General features: G+C 45.6%; 2 protein-coding genes across 7 annotated transcripts in view; one reads left to right on the top strand and one right to left on the bottom strand.

Annotated features, from left to right (window-relative positions):
- Nucleotides 1-21,904, top strand: part of C1H14orf180 (chromosome 1 C14orf180 homolog) — a 52,901-nt gene that overhangs the window by 6,581 nt on the left and 24,416 nt on the right. For 4 of the 6 annotated variants that reach the window (XM_053287062.1, XM_053287061.1, XM_053287065.1 and 1 more), the window contains exons 2-3: nucleotides 16,155-16,254; nucleotides 17,397-17,503. In XM_053287062.1, coding sequence (XP_053143037.1) covers nucleotides 17,486-17,503 — 18 coding nt within the window. In that variant the 5' untranslated portion in view covers nucleotides 16,155-16,254; nucleotides 17,397-17,485. Of the gene's footprint in view, nucleotides 1-6,927; nucleotides 7,049-16,154; nucleotides 16,255-17,396; nucleotides 17,504-19,836; nucleotides 19,931-21,904 lie in introns of those variants that run through there. The other 2 variants (XM_053287064.1, XM_053287059.1) reach the window with 2 other exon arrangements.
- Nucleotides 4,477-4,718, bottom strand: LOC128341041 (ubiquitin-like). Its single transcript, XM_053287066.1, has one exon. It carries the CDS (start codon nucleotides 4,708-4,710, stop codon nucleotides 4,477-4,479), a length of 234 nt encoding a protein of 77 aa, XP_053143041.1. The 5' UTR covers nucleotides 4,711-4,718.

The following is a 21,904-nucleotide window of genomic DNA, read 5'->3' as shown; positions in this document are numbered from 1 at the left end:
GTTAATAAACACAGGTTATACCTGCACTGATTCAAAAGGGACAGGACTCTGAATTTAAGACAACCTCCCAATTCCTAATATCAAAACACTTGGTGGGGTGGGGGGAACTAGTCTTAGATTCAAGTAAATACAGAACACAGATAAACCATCTTGAAGCATGGGGGCCATGGCCTTCCAAGCAAATGTCTGCTGCAACCGTTATGAAAGAAGGAGAGGAAATAATCTGGAGTGTTTTAGCTCAGCCATTTTCAGCACGATAAACGAAAGCCTGTATAGGTCAAGAGAAGGCAGTGTTTATCCCACCAGCTGTAGCGTTTTGTGTCTTGGCTCAGACATTTCCTCCACTTGGTCTCAGGACCAATGACAGGAGTGTTAAACATCCTACTCTAGAATAAACACGGGCGAACGCTCTGCGTGCAGCTCATTTGCAGATGGGGCCTCTGGCAGGCGGTGGCATTCACGGTTGCTCAGGCAAGTATGAGACTTTATAGACCTGTAGATGAATCCTTCTTCATTTCTTCTGTTTCACTGTGTGCTTTGCTATCTTACGCGGGGTGAAAAACGTGTTTTGCAGACAAATGGGGAGACTCGTTTTTGATGTGATGTTTGGAATCTGACATTTTAAGCAGAATTGGCTTCCTAGACAATAGGAAATTAGGGACATCAGTGGGGAAAATAGCAGTAGATTCATCAGATCATAGAATTTTAGAGATGGAAGAGATCCTGGAGATCCGCTAGTCCAAGCCCTGCTCAGCGCAGGAAACTGTTGCAGCACCGGACAGATGGCTGACCAAGTTCTGTTTGAAAATGAGTACAGGAGAGTCCACCAGTACATGAGGCAGACTTTCCTACCATCAAATAATTCTTACACTAGGAAATCCTTCCTAATGTCTACCCTAAATCTGCCTCTTTGCAATGTGAACCCATTAGTTCTAAAGGTGCACAAAACTGGATTTGATGGTTTGGATCAAATCTGAACTGGATTCGAGCTGGCCCAGCTCGGTTTTGGCCCAGTCGAGCCAGACCCGGTTCGAGTTCGAACCGAGCCGGCTCGACCAATTTGAAGCTATGCTGGTAAAGGGGAATCCAGTAAAGTTTCCCCTTTACCAGTACAGGAGCAGGGTTTTTTTTCCTAAGTATAGAGGGGGTGAGAGGGGAGTAAATATGTATTTACAAGTACGAGCCGCAGCAATGCTGCAGGAGTGGTGGATCCCCTACCCCCATCCCCGCCAGCCTCCCACTGAGTGGCACAGGCCAGCAGCAGCCCGGTTCGGATATTCTCTGGCCTGGTTCAGGCCTCTGCATCCACGCAGAGGCCATTTTACTGACCTCCACGCATGCGCAGAGGCCATTTCTGTGACCTCAAACCGAGCTGGCTCACAATCCCTAATTAATCTAGTTCTCAGGAGCAACAGAGAACAGGTCTGTTCCTCCTTCTATGTGACAGCCCTCCAGATATTTGAAGATGGCTATCCCCCCTTCTCCAGGTGAGAGGTAGCAGGAAGGAGGAGAGTTGGTCTTGTGGTAGCAAGCATGACTTGTCCCCATAGCTAAGCAGGGTCTGCCCTGGTTGCATACGAATGGGAGACTTGATGTGTGAGCACTGCAAGATATTCCCCTCAGGGGATGGAGCCGCTCTGGGAAGAGCAGAAGGTTCCAAGTTCCCTCCCTGGCTTCTCCAAGATAGGGCTGAGAGAGATTCCTGCCTGCAACCTTGGAGAAGCCGTTGCCAGTCTGGGTAGACAATAGATGGACCTATGGTCTGACTCAGTATATGGCAGCTTCCTATGTTCCTAAACATACTCAGCTTCTTCAACCATTCCCTATAGCATTTGGTTTCTAGAACTGTTACCATCATTCCTGCCTTCTCTGAACCCATTCCAGCTTTTCAACATCTTCCTTAAAATGCAGTGCCTAGAACTGGACACAGTGTTCCATGTGAGGTCTGGCCAGTGTAGAACAGAGTGGAACTATTATCTCTTGCGATCTGACACGATATCTCATTATGCCTTCAGGACAGACAAAGGGAAATCCCCTTAATACCGGATGCATAATTCACTGCCACAAAATGATCACTAGCTTCGATGGTTTTTAAAGGGGGTTAGAAAAATTCTTAAAGGAAAAGAGCACAATCAGTGGCTAATCACCATGGTGATGATGATATGGCACCTCCATTTTCAGAGGCAATAGGCTACTGAAAGCTAAGGGACGGCCACTCATTTCTTCATTCATATCTTGCTATTCCTTCAAGAAGTCCAGAGCCGTGTATGTGGTTATGTTTATCACCATAACAAGCCTGCAAGGTCGTTTAGGCTGAGAGATAAGCAACCGGCCCAGAGTCACCCAGTGAGCTTCATGGCTAAGTGGGGATTCGAACACCAATCTCCCCAGTCGTAGTACAGCATTCTAACTACACTATGCTGGCTCTATTGCCTTCATGCCCTGCTGGTGGCATTCCTGGAGGCATCTGGTTGGCCACTGTGGGAAACAAGATGCCACAGATGCGGTGGGCCTTCAGTCTGATCCAGTAGGGCTCTTCTTTTATGTCCCAATTTAGCTTATTGGCCATCTGTTTCCTCTTCAGTGCAGGGTAAATATGGAATTGTTCTTAGAAAGAAACATGTTAAACCTCAAGTCATCCTCCCTCATTCCAGATTATGATGCTTATTTAGATGCAAGGGTGCCATTAGGAAAGGAACCAGGAACCTTATGAACTGAGTACCAAGGCTTTGGCCTTCTGGGGTGGTCTGACATTTTGCTGCCTGAAGTGAAAGACAATCCGATGCCCCCTCTTGGATGCTTAGCATTCTTTGGCCATGCTGATGAGGTGGAAGCATTTAAACACTCTCAGATGATGCCACAAAGCTAGGTAGTGGCATCAGGGGCATTCCCAGCTGACATCAGGAGAGGTGACCTCTGGGGAAGAAGAGGTCACCCCAGTGGAATGAGGAGGGGGAAATGAACAGCAAAGGGTGGAGAAGGGCAGTAGAAGGATTCTCTTGAATTCCAGTTGCTGGGGACAATGGCAGGAGAGGGGGCATGGCTTCATCTCCTGGTTGTGGGCTACCAGAGGTATCTGATGGGCCACTGATGGAAATTAAGGCCTAGATAGGTCTTAAGCGTGACCCAGAAAGACTCTTATGTCTTCACATGCTTATGTTCATGTGATCTTTATGATTCGTTCTTATGGTCTTCTTATGAGCGACTGGTGGTGTTACGATCCATTCTTATGTTCCGGTGAGTGCTTTGTGATCACATGTTCGTATGCAAAGCCTTGAGGATTTGTGTGTGTTCATTTGGGATTTCAGGACAGGTCAAAGGGAGGCTTGCATATTGCTGTTCTTAAGGGGAGTGTGCATAAAAACAAACCTGCTAGATCAGGCCCAAGGCTTTTCTAGTCCAACATCCTGTTTTTCAAAGTGGCCCACCAAATGCCTCTGAGAAATCCACAGGCAAGAGCTGAGAGCATGCCCCCCTCTCTTCATTCGTTCTGTCTCCATTCCGCCCTTCCAAAAATGGCTCAGGGCAGTTTACACAGATAAATAATAAATAAATAAGATGGATCCCTGTCCCCAAAGGATTTACAATCTAAAAAGAAACAATCTTCTGCTGTTGCTCCCCTGCAATTGGTATTTAGAGGCATCTTGCCTGATAGGCTGTGGCCTATAGTCTTCAGACTAGTAGCCATCAATAGACCTGACCTCCATAAATTCATCTAAACCCTTCTTAATGCCATCCAGGCTGTTGGCTGTCACCACCTCTTGTGGCAGAGAATTCCATAGGTTCATTATGCATTGTGTGAAAAAATACTTCTTTGTCAGTCCTAAATTTCTTGGCAATCAGTTTCATGGGATGACCCCTGGTTCTAGTGTTATGTGAGAGGGAGAAGAATTTCTCTCCATCCACTCTTTCCACACCATGCATAATTGTATAGACCTCTATCATTTCACCCCTCAGTCACCTTTTTTCTAAACTAAAAAAAACCCAGATGCTGTCGTTTACTTTGTAGGAACGGTGCTCTAGGCCCGTGCTCATCTTGGTTGCCCTCTTCTGCACCTCCTCCAGTTCTATAATGTCCTTTTATGAGTTATGGCGACCAGAACTGTACGCAATATTCCAAATGTCGCTGCACTATAGATTTGTATAATGGCACTATAATATTAGCAGTTTTATTTTCAGTCTCCTTTCTAATGATTCCAAGCTTGGAATGGGCCTTTTTCATAGCTGTTGCACGTTGTGTAGACACTTCCTTCCTCCTTCCTCCCTCCCTCTCTCTCTCTCTCTCTCTCTCTCTCTCTCTCTCTCTCTCTCTTTCTTTCTTTCTTTCTTTCTAATATGCAACAGAAAACTTTATTAGCATTTACACAAACAGTCCAGCAGTTACTGGAATTTGCATTTACCTTACAACATTATGCCATTAAACTGCTACAGTGCAAACAAATACTATTGGCAACTTGCAAACGGAATCTGTAACATCTAACAGCCTCCTCTCAGGCGCAGGACCAAGTGCAGAGTGGACTCCATCTGGATGTTGTAGTTGGAAAGGGTGTGACCATCTTCCAGCTGCTTGCCGGCAAAGATCAACCTCTGCTGGTCGGGGGGAATGCCCTCTTTGTCCTGGACTTTAGCCTTGACATTCTCAGTGGTGTCACTGGGCTCCACCTCCAGAGTGATGGTCTTGCCAGTCAGGGTCTTCACAAAGATCTGCATTTTTTATCTCGCCGCTCCAAGCGCCCCAAAAGAGAAACCGAAAAGGTCCTCTTGTGGCAGCTGTTCACATCTGTCTTGTGTAGACACTTTCAACAAGCTGTCCACCAGGACCCCAAGATCCCTCTCTTGGTCACTCACCAACAGCTCAGACCCCATCAGCATATATGTGAAGTTGGGGGGCGGGTTGCCCCAATATGCATCACTTTACACTTGCTAACGTTGAACCACATCTGCCATTTTGTTGCCCACTCCTCCAGTTTGCAATTTGTTGTGGATTTTTCTACCCTAAATAGTTTGATATGATCTGCAGATTTGACCACCTCCCTGCTTATCCCAACTTCTAGATCATTTATGAATAAATTAAAAAGCACCAGTCCCAGTACAGATCCCTGGGGGACCCCACTTCTTACTTCCCTCCATTGTGAAAACTCTCCATTTATACCTACCCTCTGTTTCCTGTCCTTCAACCAGTTACCAAGCCACACATGTACTTGTCCCCTTATCCCATCACTTCTAAGTTCTCAAGTCTTTGATGAGGATCTTTGTTGAAAGTTTTTTGAAATGTCAACTGGATCACCTTTTCCCACACATCTGTTGACACTCGAAAAGAACTCCAAAAGGTTGGTGAAGCAAGATATACCTTTGCAGAAGCCATGCTGGTTCTCCTTCAGCAGGGCCTCTTCTTCGATATGCTCCACCATTTTATCTTTGAGAATGCTTTCCATCAATTTGCCCAGCACAGATGTTAAGCTAACCGGTTTGTAATTTCCCAGATCCCCCCTGGATCCCTTTTTGAAAACTGGTGTTACATTGGCTACTTTCCAGTCCACTGATATAGAGCTGGACTGTAGAGATAAGTTACATATTTTTGCAAGGAGATCAGCAGTTTCACATTTGAGTTCTTTAAGGACTCTCGGGTGGATGCCATCTGGCCATAGTTAATTAATTAAATTCCATTGTTAATTAACTTTGCCTGAAGATAGCTCAAGTTTCCCCAAAGCAACCTCTTCTTGCCAGCTGCAAAAACTGAAAACCACTTTCTCTGGCCAAATACAGACTGCCTCTTTTAGTGTCTGTGCACAAGCCCAGGCAGGACACTGATTTCAACCATCAACCTGCTAAGGAGGTGTGACTTGCATTCTTAGCTAAACCTTATTGCCCAGCAATCATCCTCATCATTGCCCAAATCAATAAGCCAGGGGTTCTCGATCTTGGGTCCCCAGATGTTGTTGGACTACAATTCCCAGCACCCCCAACACGTGGGGTGTAACAGGGAACATAAGATGTTGACTACAGCTCCCAGTATCCCAGCTGCAATGGCCTGTGGCTGGAGGTGTTGGGAGTTTCAGTCAACAAACTCTGGCATTCCCCATTAAAGAGAACACTGATCCCCAACCACACTGGCCAGAGGGATTATGGGAGCTGTAGTTTAACAGTTTCAGGGGGCCCAAGTTTGAAAACCCCCACACTAAGCTATACAGCTTATCCTAGCTTTTTATTACTTATTTTTTCTATATAAACCACTTTGAGAACTTTTGTTGGAAAGCAATAAGCCTGGTCAAAATATCCATAGCTGTAGCATGATTCCGCTCATAACAATACTGATTCTAGGCTGCTCAGACTGAATGTCTGAGGCCCTCCTTTGAGGCCATTTCTCTTGCAGAAACTAAGCAGGCTTCAGTACTTTACTTCCTGATCTATTCTGCAAAATTCTTCAGCATCCTGACAGTGGTTTTTATGTTTTTCAGCCTTGGCAAGACAAACGAAGACTCAATTTCTCTATTACTTTATCATCTCTCTCTTTCATTTCCATTTGATCCAGTAATAAAACTACTCAACTGTATGAGAAAAGAAATTGTCACATGCTCACGCACACACACACACAACACACACACCTAAATGCTTCAGTAGATTGCGTAGTTTGCTTCCTAGTAAGTGTTTTGTTCTGCTCTTGGATTCCGCTATGAGCCACATAGATCCCTGCCTCACATCGATTCAGAAGGCGGCCCAAAGCTTCTGGCCTGCTGGTCTTAATGAAGTTTCGTTTCTCCCTCTCCAAGCAATTCAAGTCCCTTCATTTAATTCCAATGGAAACTTGAGTGTTTCGGCCCTCGCCCTCCTGCAGCTGAATACTCATCTCTGGATCTTATTTCCAGCTCTCTGGAGGACTGAGTTTGATCAGCTCGTCTGATTACAATATCTTTGACAGCTTTAAAGGAATTTGTACCAGGGAACGGAGGGTGGTGGCTACCCCTGCCAAAGGATTTTCCAGCCATGCCTCCCCAGTCCGACACACCTGTCTGAGACTTCAGAGGACACTTTTCAACACAAGGGACAGGTACGTTGCTGAGCTGATGTGCTGGGTGCTTATATAGAAGAGATTGCTGGATCTGTCCTCCAGAGTGGCAACAGTATTGCCAGGGCTGGACCTTCTGGGAGGTGAGGTGAGGTCTTCTATGAGGCAAGGTGAGGCAAGGTGAGGCCAGTTGCCTCAGGCAACTGACCATTGGGGTGGCCCCAGCAAAATGCCCTCCTGCCCCCTGCCTTTTTTTAAATGGAAGCATGGACTGGTGACTGTTGTTGCTCTGCCTCGGGTGCACAGAGGTCTTGAGTCACCACGGAGTATCTTTATCACCTTCATACTTTATCACCAGTATCTTGTAAATGAATGGGGAGGCATAGGATGTTTATGACAGTTGTCTTAAGGCTCGCTGAAAGTTTAGCAGGGGGTGTCCAGTGATTTATCACTCCTGAGATTTGTAAAGAAATGTTTGGAGGACTTTGAAAATTAGTTATTACTGCCATCCTATTGTTGGTTGGTTGTATTTTGTTTCCATATCCTTCAGTCATCAATTTTGATTGAATATATAAAGCTACCATATACTGTTACTCATCCTGGAGGGATGCAGTGCTGCGGTTTAATAGGGCCAGTTGCTCTCCCCAATGCTAAATAAGAGAATCACCACTTGGCAAGCTCTCTCGTTGGCTAGTTAGCAGGGGATACTGGCTATCTGCCCCCAAAAATGTCTTCCCCCCACCCCCGCCATGAAACCTCATAACTGATGTCTTCTCCAGCAAACTGTCTTTCTTTTCCACCTCAAAAAGGTAAGGGAGGAGTTGCTGTTGGATCCTTCTGTCTGCAACCCTGCTCCATAGGCAGAACACCACAGCAAAAGGTGACCAGCCTGTCTTGCAGGGAAATTGCTTCTACTCCCTCCAGAGAGAGGTCTCTGCAGCAAGTGTAAGGGGTGGAATAAGAGGTCATATTTCAAATGTGTTCAAAGTGGTTGCAATAGTGCTAGGGGAGGAGGAGAGGAAGTGGAATGGTTTCCTTTCCAATCAAGCCAGGCTCATTACACCCATTCAAAAGAAGTGGGGTGGCAGCTCACCCTCATCCCCACAGCATTTCAAACACTTGTTTGAACACACATTTGTCCCCCTGAAAACAATGCTGCAGAACAGGGGTGGGCAAACCTGGCCCTCCAGCTGTTGAACTACAACTCCCATCATTCCCAGCCAGCCACATTTTACAACTGGGAGTTGTAATTCAACCACAGCTGGAGGGCACATTTGCCCATCCCTGCTCCAGAACATCGCCGACCTAGATGGGCCAGTGGTCTGACTCAACATAAGGCTGCTTCATATAACCTTTCCTCAAATAATATGATGCCCTTTGTAGATTCATTTATTTAAAATATCTATACCCTGCCCCTCCAGTACACTAATGCTCAGGGCAGCTCACAACATTAATAAAAAGATACATGTAAAATAAGACTAGCTGACCTGGCGCAGAGCTCTCCTTCCCCGTCGGCCAACCCGGCAGCGGGCACCCTCTTTTCCAGCCAGCTGACCTCGGCCCGACAGCAGGCGCTCTCCTTCCCTGCCTGCCAGCCCGGTGGTGGGCACTCTCCCTCCCCGTCGGCCAGCCCATCGGCGGGCACATTCCCTCCCCACAGGCCCATCAGCGGCCACCATTTTCTCTCTAGTGATGGGTGCCATCACTAGTCTGGCAGCTGCGTGCAAACTCTCACGAGAGCTGCCACACATGGGATTAGCGACGGGTACGCCTAGGAGAAATAAATATATAGATAAAGTTAACCAAATTTAAGTTAAGTTAAAGAAGCAACCTAAAAAAATTAAAATTAGGTTTTAAATTTAATGCAGGCTAGAAAAATTAAAATTACATTTTTCCAAAAAAGTTTCACATTAAAAGTAATTTTAAAAGCTAAAAACTGAGAACTAGTTTGGCAGAATATGCCCCCCAAATATCTACAAAATTTCTCAGAGGAGAATATGAGGGAGGGAGATTCTTAGGAATCTCTACTGGACTTTCAAATATTCTCCAAAATTATCATGAGGGTCTTTTTCTTCAATACAGCAGCTGACTTTACAGAAATGACATCCACCCCGCTCCCAGCATGATCCTCATTCAGGAGAAGAAAATAAAATAAGAGAGAAACATAGCAGCCAGCCACTACTGAGGAGGACAAACAATTGAGTCTTCTTAGATTGATTGTTGCTTGCTTCCAATCAAAGGGCAAGAGAATCACTGCACAAGCAGCTTTTGATCTCTTAGCGGCTTTTGACCATAGTATCCTTCTGGAGAGTCTGAAGGGGTTGGGGGTGGGAGGCACTGCTTTGCAGAGGTTCTGTTCCTACCTCTCAGGCAAATTTCAGATGATGTCCCTTGGAGACTGTTGCTCTTCAACATGTGCACTTTTATGGCATCTCTCAGGGCTCCATTCTGTTTCCAGCACTCTATAACACCTACATGAAACTGCTGGTAGAGATCCTCAGGATCTTTGGTGCTGGGTGTTATCAATATGCTGATGACACCCAAATCTATTTATTTCTTAATGTCAGCATCATAAGGAGAAATCATAACCTCCGTAAATGCCTGCCGTGAGGCAGTAATGGGCTGTATGAGGGATAAACTGAGCCTGAATGCAATTGAGAGGGAGGTACTCATCGTGTGGGGTCAGAACTCAGGAAACGTTTGATCTGCCAATTCTGGATGGGGTCACACTCCCCCAGAAGGAACTGGTATCCAGTCTGGGGGTGCTTCTGAATCCAAACCTCTCCCTAGTGTCTCAGGTTGAAGCGGTGTCCAGAGGTGCTTTCTATCATCTTCAGCTGATATGCCAGCTGTGTCCATTTCTTAAGATAAATTAATTACTTACTAGTGGGCCTGGGTGCAGAACATCTGCATCTCCAGGCCGAGTGCCGCCACCGTGGCCGGGCCGAGTGCTGCTGCCACGGCTGGGCCAAGTGCCGCCGCCACATCCGGGCCACGTCCCGCCTACGACCCGCGGCTGGGCCGGGCCGGGCCCGCCACCACCACCACCGTGCTGCCAGGCCGGGCCACCCCCGCCCCGCCGCTGCCGCACCACCATCACCACGCTGTCGGGCCGGGCCACCCCCGCCGCCTCACATCTGCGGCTGGGCTGGGGCCCACCGCCGCTGCCTGGCCCGCGCCGCCGCCTGGCCCGCGCCGCCGCCTGGCCCGCGCCGCCGCCTGGCCCACGCTGCTGCCTGGCCCGCGCCACCACCTGGCCTGCCGCCTGGCCTCTGCCGCGGGCTGGCCTGTCGCCTTTCCTTCACAGCCGCCCAGCCAGCTAATTCTCCTGGGTGCGCCAGGACCAATCAGGCGCCCCCACAGCCCAGCCAATCAGATGGGCTGCTGGGACGCACGTTCGAAAGGCACACCCAGGAGAATTATATATATAGATTTTTATTTATTTGACATATTTCTATACCGCCCAAAACATGCGTCTCTGGGTGGTTTACAATTAAAATCATTTAAACATTAAAATAAATGAAAACATAAAAATCATTTAAACATTAAAATCAGTCATATTAAAATCATTTAAAACCCAACATTAAAATATAAAAACTATGAATCTAATTAAAAGCCTGGGTGAATAAATGTGTCTTCAGTGCCTTTTTAAAAGTTGCCAGAGATGGGGAGGCTCTTATCTCAACAGGGAGCGCATTCCAAAGTCCAAGGGCAGCAACGGAGAAGGCCTGTTCTCGAGTAGCCACCAAATGAGTTGGCAGCAACCGCAGATGAACCTCTCCAAATGATCTTAACAGGCAGTGGGGCGACTGGCAGAGGAAGCCAGCCAGTGGCCCGTGGCCCTCATGCCATCGCCCCCACCACCACACCCCCTGCGCCTGACATCACATGCTTCTGCATCTGACATCAGGCGCTACTGTGTCTGACTTCAGATGCAGGGAGCATGGCTTCATTCTCAAATGGGGCCTTGCAGGGGGCATGGCTTCAGATGCACATCGGACATAGGGGGTGTGGCTTCACTCCCAAACAGGGCCGCGCAGCCCCGTTTGAGAGCAAATACCAGCCAGTGCTGCTTTCACAGCACAGCCGGGACTTGATCTCCCTGCCTTTAAAGGCAGGGAGTCACTCCGTTTGGGAGCATATTCTGGCCAGTACCACCTTCACTCCCAAACAGGGGGGGCGTCCCATTTAGGAGCATATTCCAGCCAGCGCCACATTCACAGTGTGGCCAGGAATACTCTCCCTGCCTTTGGGAGAGCAGTTCCTGGCTGGAATTTGCTCTCAAATGGGGCCGCTCAGCCCCGTTTGGGAGCAAAGCCATGCCCCCTGTGTCTGACATCAGACATGGGGGTGTGGCTGGTGCGCCAGGCACGGCCCCTGATTGGTGACGGGCTGAGTTCTTTGAACACGTCCGCTCAGTGGTGGCTCTGCCCCTGGGTGGGGTTCATGGTGAAGGTGATAAATAACCTCAGAACAGTGGTACATATGCTGGTACCCTCCAGGCTTGACTGCTGCAATACGCTCAATGTAGGGCTGCCTTTATACATAGTCTAGAGACTGCAGTTGGTACAGAATGCGGCAGCCATGCTGGTCTCTGGATCACCTTGGAGAGACCACATTACTCCTATATTTAAAGAACTAGACTGGCTGCTGATAAATTTCCAGGCAAAATACAAGGTGTTGGTTATAGCCTATAAAGTCCTCCTCAACAGCTTAGGCCCCCAGGGTATTCAAGAGAGCATCACCACGAGCCAGATTACCCACTGAGATCATCTGGAGAGGTTCGTCTGCAGTTGCCACCAACTCATCTGGTGGCTACACAGGGACGGGCCTTCTCTGTTGCTGCCCCAAGACTCTGGAATGCACTCCCTGTTGAAATAAGAGCCTCCCCATCTCTGACAACTTTTAAAAAGTACTTAAAGACTTATTTTTTCACCCAAGCTTTTTAATGGGAAAGTTGTTTTAAGGTTCTCATTTTTAATCTCTTATGTTGTTGTAAACTGCCTAGAGACTGAGGTTTGGGGCGGTCTACAAATTTGATAAATAAATAAATGTAAACCTCCCTGAGCCTTTTGGAAGGGCAGTATAAACGTTTTAATAAATAAATAAATAAATAAATAAATAAATAAATAAATAAATAAATAAATAAATAGTAAAACCAAGTTTATGACTCTGCACATGCTCAGGAACTATGAACTATTATGGCTATATTATGATCTATGAACTATTAGATTCTTACTTTGATCAAGCAGATTGGGGTCACACTCAGCACATGCCCAGAGTGAACAGTATGTCTAATTCAGTAAAAGGCCTCACTGAATGAAATAAGCGATTCAAGAGGGGTTGAGGAATACCTGAAAAATAACTTTGAGCTGCTCTGGTGCCTTTAAAATAGCAAATTAACTTTTCCCGAAACTAGTCTACAGAAAGAAAGACTTGTCAAAACAATGAGAGACTTTGTTTTTCTGACCTTGAAAAAAAATGATCTTGTTTATAAAGTTAGTTATCAAATTAAAATAGAATCCATCAGCTGCTTTTGCATCTTTTCTTGAGTGGGGGGGACCCAGAAGTCTAAATTCTTTGAGGCTTTCCTCCTGAGATATTCTGGAGATCTGCTTCTTCGGTTAGCCATGCCCCCGAGGGGCCATCTCTATATATGAATTATTCCTGATGGAGAAATCCATGAGGTGAAAATTTATGAATTGGAGAACAATTGTCATAAGCATTCTTCTCCTATCCAGGTGAAGAATATTGGAGGGAAAAACAATGGTTGGAGAATATTCTCATTCCTGTCTAATTTAGGGCAGAGCACAAATCTAAATTTGTCATTTGGTTCAAATTTGGACCAGAATTCAAACCAAATTGCTGGTCTGTAAATTGGTTTGGTCAGACCGACCAGCCGGTCCAGTCCGTTCAACTAAATTTGTTTGACAGATCGAGGGGCTATGCTTGTAAAGAGAAATCCAGTGAGGAATCCCTTTTACAAGCAAAGGAGAGAGTCTTTGAAAAGCATTCTAAAGGGTGGCTGGTAGGGGGCAGCAAGAGGACATCTTTAAAATTAGACTAAGGTTCTTACTGGCCCGACAGCCGCAGCCCCTCAAAGCCCCCCTGGCACAGCCCAAGTACATGACACTCCCTCCGGCAACCCACCCACACAGCGGCAGTGCAGTTCCGGTCTCCGCCACATGGGCGGGTGGCTGGAGGGAGCACCATGAGCTTGGGCTGCGCTGCACCAGGGAAGCTTCAAGGGGCTGCTTTTGGGCCGGTAAGAACTTGAATCTACTTGTAATGGTGTCCTCTCACTGCTGTCATCGCTCCCCCAGCTGCCCTTGGGAAGACTTTTCAAGGATTCCCCCACCTCTTTGCTTTTAAAGGGGAATCCTTATTGGATTCCCCTTTACAAGCATAGCCCCTTGATCCCGAACCAGCCCACCATTGGCCGGGCTCAATTGTGGACCAGACCACATCCGGACCAGCCCAGCTCAAGGCCTGTTTGTTTGTTTGTTTGTTTGTTTGTTTGTTTATCACATTTATAAACCGCCCCATCCGGAGGCTCTGGGCAGTGTACAACAACTTTAAAAAGACATAAAAACACACAATTCAAAACACAGGCCTAAAAACAATATAAAAACAATTTGAAACAATTAAAACCCATTTAAAACCAATTAAAATACTTTTTTAAAAAACCCCAATACTTTACAAGCCTTGGAAGTGAGGCTTGTAAAGGCCAAACAAGTAAGTATTTAGGGCTCTCTTAAAGGCCGACAGCGAGCCTAAACTGTGGATATCTGCAAGGAGTGCATTCGATAGACCAGGAGCAGCTACAGAAAAGGCCCAATTCTGAGTCGCCACCAGACGTGCCCGTGGTAACTGGAGACGGACCTCTCCAGATGACCTCAATGAGCGATGGGGATCATACTGAAGAAGGCACTCTCTAAGTGAACGGTTCATGCACACCCCTAGTCTAATTAGAAATACGAGAGAAATTCTGTGCCATATTAGGTTCAGTGAGTGTTCACCTGATTGTGAATCTGTCCGTGGGGAATAGTTTCTGCACAGCCAAAACCAGATAGTATGAGCCATCATACTAATCGGGTTGCTCTGGGACATGGTGTTTGTGATTGTTTTACACAGCTGTGGATAATTGTGCCTGACAGAGGGGAACCCCATCCTTCTCTATTGCTGTGGCTATACCATATTATTTACCAAATGTGTCCAGAACATTAGAGTTGGAATGATGAATGGAGGATCAGTTGACTCATGGGAAATTGAAGCAACAGTGGAAGCATCCTTCCTGATTTATTCATTATCAGTCTGTCTTGTGAGCTTGATATGCAAGCTTCCAGTTACATCAGCACACTTTGTTGCCTGCTGTTACATGATTTTGTTTTCCCATTGTCCATGATAAGGTTACTTCATTAATATATGCACAACTGAGCATATATATGCATAAATGTTGTATCTGTGCAGGCGCATGCAGCCTCTGGAAGTGTTAATAGTTAAGATAAACTAAGTCCATTATCACTGGGAATGACTATTTCTATGACCCTATTTGCAATAAAACCAGATTCAATGATATGAGAAAATTGCTAGGTTTTGGAATAATTGAACCAGGCTGTATGTACCCACATAAAGACATCATTTACAAAGTCCTTTGCTTGTCTCAAGTATTTATTCCTGCAGAAATAAATGGGGGGAAGAAGAGTTCATACTGTTTATGGTGCTTTGCTATGTGCATTAAAACAAAAATATTGCATCATGTTTCTTGCTAGACTTCCTACAGTTGGAAAGCACAAGAGAAGGATAGTGTGCTTCCATGTATTAGCACAGGAACATAGGCAGCTGTCTTCTATCAGATCAGACTACTGGTCTGTCTGGCTCAATATTTAGACAGACTAGCAGCAGCTTCTCCAAGGTTGCAGGCAGGAGTATCTCTCAGGCCTGTCTGGAGATGCCAGGGAGAGAACTGGAATCCTTCTGCATGCAAGTGCTAGTCCCAGAGCAGTCCCATCCCCTCAGGGGGATATCTTACAGTGCTCACACATGTGGTCTCCCATTGAAATGCAAACCAGAGTGGACTCTGCTTAGCTATTCCCGATTCTGTATACCTCTTGCATAAGTAGCCTACTTACAGTATGTCAGAGAAAAGGAGACACTACCTTGTCGTTTCCTTTGACATTGCACTAAAGTTGAGCTGAAAGGACTGAGTACCTTAGGAAAACTTTCAACAGAAAAAGAACGCTCCGCTCTGGCAATTTTTCAGGAACTGCTTTGAAAGTGAGTGACAGTTTTGTTCACCCATTCAAAGAGAGGGCAGTGCTGGTCCAGAAAGAACTGCCCTTCACCTGAAAGTATCTCCCCCCCACAAAAAAAAAATCACATGTGTCACACAGGGGAAAGGGAGATCCATCCACCAAATAGGTCCTGCTATCATAGCCTCAGATGCAGGATCTTCCCCCAGTTGGAGGTCAAAGCAGACAGTTCAGGAACTAAGTCAGTGTGGGAAGACTCTGCAACTCAGACACATGTCACTGGGACCCCCAGGGTAACCAGAGCCAGTACCCCCACCTCAAACCAAGGCCATAGCCTACTTTCATCCTCAGGAGTTCCTTGAGGACTTGAAAACACAAGCCAAGGTTCCCCAGCACCACCACAGCCAGTGCTTACTCAGGCAAGGCCCTGTTAGAATCTTGGGAAAGAAAGGAGCCAATCCACCCTACCTGTTCAGCAGCCTTAAAACCTGACAGTCAATCCCAAGCTTCTGCTGGAGCAACATCCATCTTCCATTGGTATGCCCAGCTCTCTTTATTTCCTGCTTGGAGCTATCCAGGGTCCTGAACCCTTTTCACTTGGAACTGTCCAAGGACTGTATCCTTCAGGTAGAGATCCTGACTCAGCTTTAAACAGGATACCTGTCCAGGCCATGTGTATGCATGCAGAGTCCAACAAAAGTTCATGCTTATGCTACCATCAATCTGCTAATCTTTAAGGTACCACAAGTCTCTTTGTATAGCTTTTGAAAAGGTCTTTGGAATTCAGTTGTGGTGTGAACATTTATGACAAGGGTTGTTCATTGCGCTGGATGTTTATATTCTTTCACAGCCATCATATACATTTGTGTAATGATAAGCGCTTACTCCTTCTTCAGGTTTGCTTGAGAACATTTATGAACAGTGGTTTAGCGGTTGTAATGAAGCTGCATTTTCTTTTCCTGCTGGACCAGGATCAGGATGAACATGAGTGCCCAGGTAACTGCTGACGTGAGATTCCTCGTATCTTATATTTATATACTTATATATGAAGGCTGCATACACTGCCCAACACTAAGTTTGATCCCATGCGCAGCTTAATTTGCTCTCTGCTATCATGATGTTTCTCTCTTTGTGTACCACATTTTGACTGTCAGGTATACAAATTTTTAGATTTTCCTAGTAACCAGTGGCCCTATTCAAATATTACATTGCATATACATATAGGTGCCTGTACAAATGCACATGTTAATGGGCTGGTTTGAATGATACCCTCCCACACAAGCAATTAGGAAAGGGATGTGCCGAGAACATCCCCCATCAGGATAGCCTGCACAGAAATTCTGATGCCTTCACAGCATGTCCCTTTATCGTGAGTGGGGAGGGGCACTGTTTATCCACATGATCTCTCTACACATGCATCGAATACTGGTTTAAACAAACATTTGGAGGGCATGTTCAGAGAGGCCATTTGGATGAAACATCCCAACCCCGCCCCCCCCATGCAATAAAAGGATACACTGGGAGGGCATCAGGATACCTCAGAGGCTGTCCCAATGGAAGCACTCTTGGTACACTCCCCTCCAAATTGCTTGAGCAGGGATGTACCAGTTGCCCTTTGTGTGAATGGGAAAAGTGAACTAGAAGCCCCCTCAGATACATAGTATAGATAGGAAGTGTTCCACTGTACATGTGATTAATATTGATTGACTGACTGACTGATTGATTGAGTCATTGATTGATTTCTATACCGCCCTTCCAAAAATGGTCCAGGGCGGTTTCCATTAAAATAAAACTAAAATAAATTAACTGCTAAAAATCAAAAACGTTAAAAACAAAAAACCATTATTAAAACGTTTAAAACAATTTCTAAAAAAACCCTGGAAGGCCAGGCCAAACAGATAGGTCTTAAGAACATCAGATGTAAATAGGGCTTATGTCTCTTTGACTATGTGAACAGAGGTATAGTATTGTGCCCTGTGTGCACAGCACACCAAGATATGCTGAAGATGTGGTGGTGCTGCTTGCATTCATTTCAATGGGCGTTATCTAGAAGAAGGGGAATCTTACTAACTTTGACCAATTAGTTTGCATTTCACAGATTCATTATCCTCAGTGATTTTGTTGTGCAATCCTTGCAGAAGCCATGAAAGAGCAAAGTTCCCAAGACTTTCAGAAGTTCTGCAGATGTCAGGTTTTTGCAGCATGAAGGTGTTCCTTCAGACTCCCAATGTACAAGAAAGAAAAGGTAAGGCAGAATGTGTATATTTCATGCAGCTGTTATTCCTAACGTGCATATTCACAACCCATGGGAGCTCTGAGTCCCAAGGGTACTACTGATATCACAGCAAAATAAAAAAATCTACTGTAATATCATACTGAGCTTAGGTGGGCAGGTATTGGCTGAAATTAGCTTAGCTGCTCTGATGTCACAGAAGGGCTGCACAACTGAGAGCTAGGGAGCACTCTAGCCTATCATAATATTTAGCAATTTTTGAGTGTTCAAAGCACTTCACATCTATTATCTGTTTGTAAGTCTTACAACAACCTTGTAAGGTATAATACCCTCATATTGCAACCAGGAAGCTGAGGTGGGGGGCTTGCCCAAGGCAGCCTAATTAGTTTGTGGCAGAAGTGAGAATCAAACAGTTGAAATTCTGATTTTTCAACTTAGTCTCTTAACCACTATGTTGCATGAGCTCAATCATTTGGATTTCAAGTATATGAGTAACTTTTGTTAAATGAAGCTGATTATTAATATTGATAAGAAGCTGTGGTCTGGAGTGTGGCAGTCTTAAAGTGGCCACACCTTATTCCTCAGTCGCTGGCTGTGGCTTAGCTGAGGCATGGCTCATCTTCTTCCTATGAGCTGGAGGAGGAGGAAGAGGACATGGGTACATCCTCAGGACAAATGGGAGGTTCCAGAGGTGCTGGGTCCCCCAAGTTCTGGAGCGGGGGGCTCTCATGTCCCACTTCTTCGGCCAGGTCTTCAAAGTTTATCTCAGACTCGGGGTCTATCTTGGCTGAAGCGGGATCAAGCTTGGGGTCTGTGTCAGATGAGGAGTGGTCAGGCTGAGGGTCCATCTCCGATGAGGAGGAGTCAGGCTTAGGGATCATGACACCAACAATCACACCTCACAGGGTGGTGGGGCACAGAGGAGGAGCTCCACTGATGAACTCAGTTAGCATGAGGGTTTACATGGATCTCTGGTTCTTCTAAATAGGCCTGCTCAACTTAGGGCCCCCAGCTCTTTTTGGACTACAACTCCCATAATCCCCAGCCACAGTGGCCAATAGCCAGGGATTATCGGAGTTGTAGGCCAACATCTGCAGGAGGGCCGGTTGAGCAGCCCTGTAGGAGCAGAGGATACTGCCTTATACCATATTAAGCTATTGAGCTATCTATCTCAGTATTGTCTGTGCTGAACAGCAGCAGCTCTTCCAGGGTCTCAGTGTCTTTCCCAATCCTACTTTGAAATGCTGGGATTGAGCCTACGACTTTCGGCATGAAACACACATGCTCTACCACTGAGCTACAGCCCTTCCCCAAGTAGCTTTTTGCTTCTTACAGCATTTGTTTACAGCCAGAAATTGAATATTCCCTCTCTGCTGTCTCCTCCTCCTGTATGGCGGCAATAGTTTCCATAACATGATGCAGAATCCCTGCCCCGTCCTCTGCCCCCTCCCTCAGTGGTACATATGCTGTGTAACCTTTAGGCTTGACTACTGTATTGCACTCTACATGGGGCTGCCTTTGGACATAGTTCAGAAAGTACAATTGGTACAGAATGTGGAAGCCAGACTGGTCTCTGGGTTTACCGAAGGGACCATATAACACCAATTCTAAAAGAACTGCATTGGCTGCCGATATGGTTCCGAATGAAATACAAAGTACTGGTTATTACCTATAAAGCCCTTAACAGCTTAGGTCCAGGGTACTTAAGAGAACGCCTTCTCCATCGTGAAGCCCATCAAGATAATCTGGAGAGGTCCGGTTATGGTTGCCGCCAACTTGTTTGTTGTTGAAGGGACCAGGCCTTCTCTGTGGCTGCCCCAGGGCTTCGGAATGCGCTCCCTGCTGAAATAAGACCATCTCCTTCTCTGTTTTTAGAAGAACCCTGAAAACATACCTATTTTCCTAGGCTTTTAATTGAAATCACATTTTTTTACATTTTAATGTGTTTTTATCTATTATGATTTTTATCTTTTTAAATGAATTTTAAATGCTTTATATTTTACATTATGTTTTAATTCTGTATACCACCTAGAGATCTCTATATTGGATGGTATAGAAATCCAATCAATAAATTAATAAATGAATGAATGAATCAATCAATCAATCAATCAATAGTGAGAAGAAGTAAGTAAAAATGGAAAGGGCATTAGAGTATTATAACACTTTATAAAGCATTTGTAGTCCTCTACTGCCCTTTCCACAGATGCTCTATGGAGCATCTCTAGTACGCTAATGTCCTTTCCTCATTTCCTCTTCCACTCCCCTCCTTCTCATTATCAGCCCAGTGACAAACAAAGGAAGAGGCAGCAGTGGCAAAGAGGAGGACAATAAGAAGGTGGTGGAGATCAGGAGAAGAGGAGCAGCTCCAAGCCAAGCAGTGGCTATGCCACTGCTCAGCAAAGAGCTACCCAGATGGCCAGGGCAGGCAGAGGGAGGCAGGTGAGAGATCAGGAAATGTGGGGGCATCTTGCCACCCCACTGGCACCTCAGTAATTTGTTGCTTGATGTGGGTTTACTTTGCTTTGTGGAGGGATTGTCCCTGCTGAGGAGGACCAAAGGTCCAGCATTCTGTTTCCAACAGCAGCCAGCTGGATAATCTCTGGGCAGCTTACAGTCAGGGCAGGGAGGCAACAGGCCTTTAAGATCCCCAGTATCATTTTTCGGAGGTGTGCTGGTTGACATAATAGGCAAGTCCTACAGAGACAGTAGGACCTGTGGCACTGCTGCGGCACACCCAGAAGGAGTGGCACAGCTGTAGAGAACCGGCAGCAGCACTACTAGCATTATTATATTTCTTCTCATTGCCCTGAATGTGAAAACTGGGGTAATGCTGGTAGCACTACCACCGGTTCCCGATAGCCATGCTGCTGCTTCTCGGTCTGCAGCATTGGCACCACCAATCCTACCATCTCTGTAAGATTTTCTTATCTTGTCAACCAATGTAACTCTGGCCACAAAGGTTCCATTTACAAGAACATGAGAAGATCTCTGCTGGATCAGGCCCAGAGCCTATCTAATCCAGCATCCTCTATCCTACAGTGCCCCACCACCGATGCCTCTGGGAAGCCCACAGGCAGGAGATGAAAGCATGCCCTCTCTCCTGCAGTTACTCCCCTGCAACTAATATCCAGAGGCATCTACCATGGCTGGTACTAAATATGGGGTAACTGTTGTGATATCATTTATTGAGATGTGTACATTGCAGCTGAAAGCACCAAAATGTTATATTACAAAGGGATTGTGGCCTATGAAATCCAAACATCTGTGAAGAACTTTCAGAATTGCAAACATCTCCAAACAATCTCCTGCTGTCTTTCAGGATGTGGTCACTAGGGACTACCCAGTAATGCTTGTGTCCATGTTGCCATTCCCGAGGCATTCATAAATGAGAGGTTTTATGGTAATCAAGAGCCGAATTAGACCTCTCCATCTCTCCCTGCAATAAAAAGGCTTCATATCTGAGAGGCATTTATAGGGCTCAGTTTTCTTCCAAGTCTTAGGAAGAGAACAAAATCAACTTTGCCTACAAATAGCCCTGGGAAAACAAAAGAATAGGTGGACACTTGGGTATTGATGCAGCAGGGACAATAATAAAAAGAAAAACCATATTTCAGCAATCAATGTGGAGACATCTTGACTGATAGATGTATATTTAATGGTGGCTGGCTCCCAGAGTTTTACCAGGCTCCTTAAAATCCCCTGGACTAATAAATCATGTCTTTCCCAACTAAAATTCTATCAATAATTTTATTGTAATATCTGTAGGAAATTCTAATGTCCAGATCTCTCTTTATTACTGTAATAATGCATCTAATTTGTAAAACATATAAAATGTGGCCATGATGATATTGGCATGAGGGAGATATATGGCACCTCTCTAGCCAGGTTGTTTTCTGGAGGCTTTAATCCACACACAAAAACCAGGAAAAGAAACAAGGGCAACAGAACCACTGGAGAGGATATTCAGTTAAAGGGGTGTTTTTGAAGGAGCTGGGCAACTTGTGATATTTATTTTATTTATTTATTTATTTTATACATTTCTATACCACCCCAAACCAAAGTTTCGGGGCGGTTCACAATAATAAAAACAATACAAAAACACAAAACATTAAAATCAATTAAAATGCCAAAAAGCAGCCTAAAACCAAAAACAATTTACAGTAATTAAATTTACAAAAGTTAAAAGGTTAAAAGGCCTGGTTAAAAAGATGAGTCTTCAGAGCTCTTTTAAAAACCACTAGGGATGGGGAGAGTCTTATGTCAGCGGGAAGCGCATTCCAAAGTGCGCTTGGAATATGGCGGAAAGCATGATGCACACTTGGGCCAATGAACTGGGTTTCAAATCTCAGCCATGAAACTCATTTGGTAGCCTTGGACCAGGGGCACAGCAAGGTTGAAGTGGGCCCTGGAACA

Source organism: Hemicordylus capensis, chromosome 1, assembly GCF_027244095.1.
Source record: "Hemicordylus capensis ecotype Gifberg chromosome 1, rHemCap1.1.pri, whole genome shotgun sequence".
Taxonomy (NCBI): Eukaryota; Metazoa; Chordata; class Lepidosauria; order Squamata; family Cordylidae; genus Hemicordylus; species Hemicordylus capensis.
Note: the sequence above shows the minus strand (reverse complement) of the source record. Positions and strands in the feature narration are given on the sequence as shown.